Source organism: Anser brachyrhynchus (genome assembly GCF_964034855.1).
Source record: "Anser brachyrhynchus genome assembly, chromosome: 8".
NCBI lineage: Eukaryota > Metazoa > Chordata > Aves > Anseriformes > Anatidae > Anser > Anser brachyrhynchus.
In genome coordinates, this window is record NC_137702.1 from 16,475,861 (window position 1) to 16,484,817 (window position 8,957).

At 41.1% G+C, this 8,957-nt stretch overlaps 1 protein-coding gene across 1 annotated transcript in view; it reads left to right on the top strand.

Moving 5' to 3' along the window:
• Window positions 1-6,288, top strand: part of PKN2 (protein kinase N2) — a 53,751-nt gene extending 47,463 nt beyond the window's left edge. The window contains exons 19-22 of the mRNA XM_080602973.1: window positions 588-730; window positions 2,004-2,111; window positions 3,708-3,788; window positions 3,869-6,288. Of these exons, the coding sequence (XP_080459099.1) occupies window positions 588-730; window positions 2,004-2,111; window positions 3,708-3,788; window positions 3,869-4,072 (536 nt within the window). The 3' untranslated portion in view covers window positions 4,073-6,288. The remainder of the gene's footprint in view (window positions 1-587; window positions 731-2,003; window positions 2,112-3,707; window positions 3,789-3,868) is intronic.
• Window positions 6,289-8,957: the final 2,669 nt, after the last annotated feature.

The window sequence follows — 8,957 nt, forward strand, 5'->3', positions numbered from 1 at the left end:
GAAAGGAAACGAGGACCAAGAAAGCTCTTCAGTTTACTGACTGCTGCTATAAATGGTTTTCTTAAGCGCTCCATAGCACCTCCACGCACATAGTGGCACATCAGTGCTTGTGGTGCTGTTTCTAACTATGCCTTTCTTGCACAGGGCTTATTTTGCTCCAGGTCGTTTCACTACATTCTGTTTTACTTTACTGTGGGTAGCCTTGCCATTGCAGAAGGATCTGCAATAGGCATGTTTGACTGAACTAGGGTACCACATTTTCCTGTACAAGCTAATAAAAACATAGCATAAGATTGCTTGTATCTTTCCAAGCAATGATAACGGGGTGACAAAAGTGTAATTGGAGGCTTGATTTGGCTCATTGTATAGGGACAGAGAAGGTTATATTGAAGCACACTTGGAACAAGGGCATGAGAGAAGAGTTGGGGGAAATGTTTTATTTACCTCGTTTAGACTGAGGTAACTGAGACAGACCATGACACCTCAGTATCACTTTGCTGAAGTTGTGTTAGGTTTTACTTGCTGAAGGAATAGTTTGTGGACTTGCAGAAAATACTGCTTGCTTTTCATTAATTGTAACCTTTCAGGAATGGGATTTGGAGACAGAACAAGCACATTCTGTGGCACACCAGAATTTCTTGCTCCAGAAGTGCTGACAGAAACTTCCTATACAAGAGCTGTAGACTGGTGGGGTCTTGGTGTACTTATCTATGAGATGCTAGTGGGTGAGGTAAGTTCTAGTAAAGATACAACACAGTCATAAGACAAACCTATGTTAAAAATATTACAAAACTATCATCCTGTCAACATTTAATATGCCCCTATATACCATAGTTATATCAATATACAGTATGCGTAGGCGTACCTAGTTTTACTGTGAGCATTTTAATTTCATTAAGTAGGAATAAATTCTGAGCAGCTCTTTATCTGATACTAGCTACTATAATGCTATAGAAATCAATTAGTCATGTCGGGGGCTTGAGTTACCAGCTGCTGTGGAAGTGAATGAGTCATAGTTGGTCCAAGATTTAACCTCTAGATTTTTTTTGTTTTGCTTCTAATTACATCATTATGCCTTAAAATCAAATGATGGTAATAGTATATTAATGCCAGTGACTCTAAACAAGAAAATAGCACATCTGGATTGGGGGAGCTCAGTTTCCAGTGTGCAGGGCACAGCAATCCTAACTTTGATTTCAGTTTCCTTGTCTGTTATTGTCAGATTTGGATGCACACAGCTTATAGCAGGCTTCTGCTTTCAAATGTGCTAGGGGAGAAAACCAACTCCTTAACTCGTGCAGCTTGAATGCACATAAACTTTAATTCATAGAACTGGATAGTAGTGAAAGATTATGCCAAATGCAAAGTTACTTATGATTGGAATTGCACATGCACTAAAACAGAATGCCCCAGTTCTGTGTAAATGGGATGGTAAATAACTACTCAGTTGTTTACTATTAATGCATACATAGCCTGGCCTCCTGGTCCATTTTCTAGAGTATCTCCATGATATCTCCATTTTCATTTATTGATGATAACAAAGATGGTAACTCCTTTCAGGTTTAAGGGGGGGAAAAAGGAGAAAAAGAGTGTGGGTTGCATCTTTCAAGCCACCTTATAGTAGTTTCTGTTCTTAAGCTATAACATGCTAGAGGTATTACAAAAATAAAGTCTTCCACATGTTACTTGTCTCAAAGAAGAGCTAACAGAGGCCTTCCACATTTCCTGTATATCTCGTGTCAGAGTTCAAAAAGATACTACTTCTAGGTTTTACTACTTTTAAAAGTACACTTTAAAGCATAGTCCTTTAATTAAAAAAAGAAGGGGGGAGGGTAATGACTTTGCTCTCTTCCTTATGGAAAAGGACTGTATATTTTTGGGACAAAGGAAAGTTTAATTTTAGGGAGTAACTCCAAGTTGTCAGCTGAATATCTTGTTTTAAATTGTAAATGATTTTTAAGCCTGTTTTAATACTTGTGGGGTTTTTATTACTTACATTATAGTCTCCTTTCCCTGGAGATGATGAAGAAGAGGTGTTTGACAGTATTGTAAATGATGAAGTAAGATATCCACGCTTTCTGTCCACAGAAGCCATCTCTATAATGAGACGGGTAAGAAAGTAATAAAAAACATTACAGTATTTCCCTCTTACCCTGTTTTGTCTCCTACCTTAAGAAAATTAATCACTTTTATAGAGAACAAAGTACTCTTAAGAACCTATATGCGACTATCTTTTCTACAATTAAATTTCAGGCTTGCTTCATTTATGCTGTGCCATGCTGCCTATCACCATTTTTTTTGCCTTAAACGTAATCTCAGTGCCATTTCACTTAATTATTCAGGAGCAAGTTTTTCTTTTTGAAATGTGAAACGCTAAGATTTATTTTCTCCCTGAACTAAGTTTCAACATCATCTCTAACTAGAGAAGTTCCAGTTTCATTTTCTAGCAGAACACCGCTGCATTGACTTGCTTGCTAGATTAACATAGTCACATGAACATTTTAATTTTAAAGACTTTCTAACTAACTCTTTTTGGTTTCATTCCAACTGGCGTAGGAAACTCTATACACGTGGCATCTACAGCTCCGTTCTTGGCAAAGAAAGGCTGATTTTGATTTTTATTAGTGCTATTCCTTATTGTAATGTCTCTACTAGCTTCAGACATCATCTTTAGATGTCTCAGAGGCTTATCTCAGTTGATGGAAAGGCATTTCCTGGGGAGGGTTCCAAGTCTTGGGATTCAGTCTCTTTGCTTAAGCCACTGAATATTGTCAGTCTAGCACCCAGTTCAGCAACGTGAAGCAGCATTAAAGTTAAAGCATGTCACAGTAACTACTGTTACTTATTATTTAAGTTAGAGCATAAATATAGCTCAAAATGAGTGCTTCCTTTCAGATTGTTTTCCTAGAGTAAGGACAAAGAATACAGCTTTAAGGCAGTACTGGAAAAAGGTAGTTTTATCTTGAAGTGCCTCTATCTACATTGGCAGGTGGAGAGAGAATACTGCTACACTGCACCCAGAATGCGCACACAGTGAACTTTGTGTTTACAGTTTACTAGTTTTATCTCTGTGTACTGTTCCCATCTGAGCCAATCCTATACTCTCAAATAGTGGGCTTCCATGGGGCCCTTCGCTTACAATTTCACGTTACTTTGATTCCATTGTGGAAAAAGACCACAGTGACAAGGTAGCCTCAAGTAGAGGCTACCTAGAAAACTGCTATATTTGGCTGGGTGTGTGAAGCAGTATTCACCCCTCTCCTGGTAAATCAACTGCTATGAAATAGCTGGACACAGCAGACAACAGCCTAGTCTCTCTTTTGAGCCAAGCAAGCTGAGATACCAGCTTATATAGATTCTATGGCCTCTCCAGCAGAAATCAGAGTTAGTATCTCTGTGCTGAACGCTAGTCCCACAGATTACCTCAGGTACTAAGATGCAGTACATATTTGCAGAGTAAGACAGGTGAGTCCGCTCACAGTACATGTTCAGAGCTAGGCTGCTTGTGGAATCTTGCTGTGAGATCCAGGTGTCTTTAAAAGAGCACTGCTGCTCTGTCTACAGCTTTGTCCTCACCTTTCTTTTGAGGACCAAGAGTTTTTCATAGGTCAGGCAGTATGAAGTCACTGTCCATCTAGTCTTGGTGTCGACTCTTACACAGTAGCATTACCCATGAATTTGCACACTAAAATATCACGTTTTGTCAGCTGCTACGAAGAAATCCAGAACGGCGTCTTGGAGCTGGAGAGAAAGATGCTGAGGATGTGAAAAAGCATCACTTCTTCCGGGTGAGTACAAGCCAGTGTTAGTTCTGAGGACATTAGCGAGTAGAGATGGGAAACTAAACATCAGTTGGTTTATTTTACAGCTAATAGATTGGAATGCTTTACTGGCCAAGAAAGTGAAGCCTCCTTTTGTACCCACCATTAGAGGACGAGAAGATGTTAGTAATTTCGATGACGAATTTACCTCTGAAGCACCTATCCTCACTCCACCTCGGGAACCAAGGATACTTTCTGAAGAAGAGCAGGAAATGTTCAGAGATTTTGATTACATTGCTGATTGGTGTTAACTTCTAGACACTGTGAAATCCTAGCTGACTGGCTCACAAGAATGCCTCTCTCAGAAGAATACCAACCCTTCAATTGCTCTCTGTGCCACCTGTAGCTTTTTTTTAAAAATCACATGAAGACCCTTTTAAGTACTGTTTTAACACTCTTGTGAAGAGTGGCCTCTTTGTATATTGTTTTTTATCTGAGCACTGGAAAGCAGTTCTATGGAGTTCTTAAGCTGAGTGGGTGAATCCAGGCCGTATTGAGCTTCCCACACATGGGCACACTTGGATCTGTACTTTCTCTCACTCTTCTATGGCAGATTACATTGTTTTTTAAGGATCTGCCTTAAGTGGGAAAAGCAGACTTTGAGCTAGGTAATCACTTAACTCTACTCAGCCACATGAAATAGAAGTTTGGGATACTGATGACACTCGCACAGAACATGGTTCTATCTGGAGAAGGCAAACTATTTCAGTTAAATATTATCTTGTGCAGTCTATAAAACTACACATTTCTATGTACACTTTCCTCTTGTGTTCTTAAAATAACGGTATTGAGAACAGCTATGCCTTGTTTTATAAATTTTCTATGGTATTTATTAGGAAAAATGTTAAATGCCTTGCCTCTGAGATAACAACAGTGTAAGTGCTTCCATTAAAAAGAAAAATTGAGGAAAAACCCAGGAAGTTTACCAAAGCCACTTGCCAAACGGTTCTGCCTTCAAGCTTTTTAAGCATGGCTTAAAACCCTGGTTGAAATGAAGAATGTAACAAGGATGTTGCTCAGTCTACCTACAAAGAGCGAAGCATACGCATTTCCCAAGCCCATCCACTTCCATACTCAAACTTAAGCCTTTTCCACTCCTGCAGTGGACAGATAAGTTAACCATTCTGTATTTAACCACCTAGATCATCCTGTATCTGCTGTACAAATCATATCACCTTTTAGAAAACATAAGGATTTTCAATGTATACATGCTGTGAACATGTATATTTGGAAGTTGTAATGTATTCTTATGTCCAGGCAAGTAATTTAATTATACCACTTCATTAATTTTGCACAGTGGCCATGTGAACAACATAGAACTCTTGAGCGAAGAAAATATTCGTGTACCTTTAGGCCACTGAACTCCAGAACTTAGATTGGCAGTTACCAAGGGTAAAAGCAATATGTTGTAACAGAATGTATAAATATTTTTGATAAAAACTGTATATTTTATAAGCTTCCTAACACTAAAGCTGTACCTCAAAAGTTGGAAAACAATTTAGACCAGACACTGTGTGTACTTGGAAACCAAGACCTGTTTTTGGCACCTGGTGTTCTGCAGGCAAAGATGAGTTCTTAGAAAATAAATTTTCCATGCTGTCCTTAGCTCTCACACCACTCAGAGTTTGTGTATTCAATCTCACAGGTGCATCCTAGCCAGGAGTTTGCTGTTGGTGGGCTAAGACAGTGAGAATCAGCACTCGAATTCAAAATCCCTAATTCTATTCATTCAAAGGAAAAATAGAAACCACTTGAGTGTGCAACACTAAGGTGGTTGTTTAAAATCATGATGCTGGACAGACCTGCAGGGTCAGGCAGAAGACAGGCTTAGGGAAAAAAGGGGAGTGGTTCTAAATCAGGCTTGCCCCACCCTAGGAAGCAGGAAGGCATCTTCACCAGCTCTATAAATCATGTCAGGAAGAGGGAGTGAACTTTTCAGCATTACTTCTTTCCAAATTCTAATAAAGAAGAAACAAATTATGTTCCTATATCAAGTGGAAACTAAATGCTAAATACTTTTGAGGTACAGTCAGCTTACCCTTTTTGGTTCCCAAATATATATAATGAGCATCTAACAGGGTGCTTAACACTTACGAAAGTATCCTGAAAAATACCTTTTTGTAACTACATCTTGTACAGAAATCTTTTTTTTAAATCTAAGTAAATCACTAAAAAAAAATTAGATGGCAGGGTATGTTCACCCAGTTAAGCTGAAAGAAAGCACTAATTTTATCTCTGTAGTTTTTTAAATATTTTTAGGCAGATTAAGATTTTAAACCCTAGATTGTAAATATATTTTGCTATACTTTATCTGTATGTGGCTGCTCAAGCACTTTGTAAGGAAATTAGGATATTTTAGAATGGTACACTATGCATTAAAATGAAATGTGCCTTTAACAATGTCATTTTAAGTGTTTTGCAGTCATTAATATCACAAATTAAAGTTTTAAATAGAGTAATTTGTAAATCGTGTCCCAAACATGATTTTGCTGTTTTTTGAAGTGACAAGTCATGGTTTTTTTCTACAGGTAACTTCAGAAAAGAACTTGCACTCAGGAAGGGACTTACAGAAAACCAGCCTCTCAGGGCTAGTTCATTGTACTCCACCCCCACCCACCCACCCACACTTAACCCACTTTTTCTTTTTTCAGTCTAAGTGACCAGCTCTGAACATACCTTCTTTCAAAGTGAAGGAAAGTCATCTTCTCTTGTTTGGGTGAGCAGTCCTCAGCAGAGCAGGAAAAGATCCCATATATTAGGTTGGCCAGCTTGACTTGGCCGCCTTCCCTCACAAGCTTCCTTTGAGGACAGTGGGAGACAACCCTCCCTCCTGGGTATTTCTTCATTATTTTTCTCCCCATTACATAGGGCAGCTCTGTAAACAAACAAAAACCTGCACATAACCCGCAGTAAATCTGTTCTTTAAGCAAGAATGAAACTTTCTTTTCTGAGTTCATTTAGAGAATAAATCTTTTCTACGACTTTTAAGAACAAGCTAAGGTTTCATGAGGCTATTACTTAGAGCCACCTACCTTCAGTACTTAGCTAAGCAGTCATTCCAGAAAGGGCTGGATCCAAATGAAGATTACAGGGAGTTTTAAATAGTCTAAATTGCAGTTCAATTAAAACAGGAAGCACCTAAAGATACCAGGCCGTGTCCTTTGTTGTCTGTGCTGAATCCAATCCTTCAGCTCGCCTGTGTCATCCCAGGGTCCCCGCAGGACCAGCTCCCCACAGCCACCACCTGTACTTCTTAGCAGAGAATCCAAAGCCTACCAACACCGCGACCTGCAGCTGGCCTCCTTGCCTGCACTTCAGGCTCTGCTCATCATACGGGCTTGGCAGCAGCTTGGCTTCAGTAATACAAGTAGTTAGCTAGCAGGCTGGAAGTGCTCAGAGCCCTCTTTGCACCTGGGAATGCGCCCCAAATCAGGCTGCTGAGGTGCCATGACTCTTCCCACTAACAGGAAACACCCAGCTCAGAAGCACACCACCGAACAGTCACCGCTCCCGCTATGCCATCGTAGAGCGGCTCTTTCTGCCACCCACCCCCACTAGCCTTTTCACTTGACACTTTTATTCAGGAAATAGGGAGACAGCAGCCTCATCATCTAGCAAGTGGTCACCTTCCGTGTTTAGCTCAGTACTCAGATTGTCCACCAGGAAGTCTCTGGCACCCCAATAATAGGCTCTTTTTGCTGTTCCTGGAAAATCAGCATTACTCACTGCTTGCAGTTCCTGGAGGAAGACGGCCTGTGGCCGTGGCCTTAACAGCAAAAGGCAGACAAGCAAGCACCTCTGCCTATTCTCCATCTACCGAGCGACCACACAGAGCCAGCTGGCTCCTGTGCTGCACCTCAGCCTAAGGGGGCACTGAGCCTACCAGGACAGCTCAAGTCCCAGGAGAAAGGTTCTCACGGAACAGCATCTCTTCAGCTTCACGTCCATCTACCGCCAGTCCAGCTCACAGCAACTGTCTGAGTCCCTCTTCAAAAGCAAGAAGCATCTGACCTAAATAAAACAAAGTATGGTAGCTTGCCACAGGGACATATGTAAAGTTTAAACTCAATCAGAAGAGATATAGCTATCACTTGTGGCTTAAGGAGATTTAAGATGCCACCAGACATTTGGAGAGTGCTTTTTCAAGGAGCTATGACTACTGCCCAGCCCAAAGCTGCCTTTAAATGATCGGAGGCTTCCAATTTGTGATTGTTAACAGCAGTCTCTGCTGGACCAAAGCTGCTCTCAGCTTCTGGTGCTATCGCCCCAATCATCTCTTTGTTTATACAATTTCCAATTGACACAAGGTAAGAACACACCTCCCTTTCACCAGCAGAGGCAACGTTAGCATGTTCTCCAGCTGAAGGCCTTGGAAGAACTCACCCACGGAGCATCCTGAAGCACTGCAGGGCCCAAAACCCAGAAGAGGAAGTCTCACCCTTCAGTGCAGGGCCTGCGACTGCAGGGCAAGGCGTCACAGCTCCAGAGGTCAGAGGCGATTACAACAGCTACAAGAGTGCAGCAGAGCTCCCAGAAGCCACAGAGCTTCCTTACAGAACAGAAACCTCATCTCCAGCAGCTCACACCTTTCCCTGCACCGAGAACCACTGAGGGTGAACAGCCAGGAACACAAAGAGCTCATTCCTGAAGGAGAAGCTTTTGTGAGAGAGGACACATTTCTTAACTTCATTAAAGCAGCTTACTAAAGTGTTCATAACTGCCCCAAAATGAATTCAAAGTTGTATGATTTTTTCTCCCCTAAAATGCTATACATTAAGCTTAGTCTATTGGGATAAGAAGTAACTGTTCTCCCAGAATATACAGCCCCTTCAAGCATATTCCTCGTTACACCTCTTCAGGCTGCAGTCAGTGCCATCTCCACATCACAGGAGGCACACGAACCGCCTGCACAAGTGCAGGAAGAGGCAGGGCCCAGCCAGGACAGAGTATCCCTGCCTCTATCTGCTATATTCCATTCTGAATTTCAATCCAGACAGCTTCTGCTGTATGTAACAAACTGCACTCACCCCTCACGTGTCAACTGCTTATTCATAACACCTGAAAGCATTTCAAATAAGAGCATTATCATAAACGTAAGGTTTCAGGAAAAGTACACTCACTGTAAGAGGCCTTTCA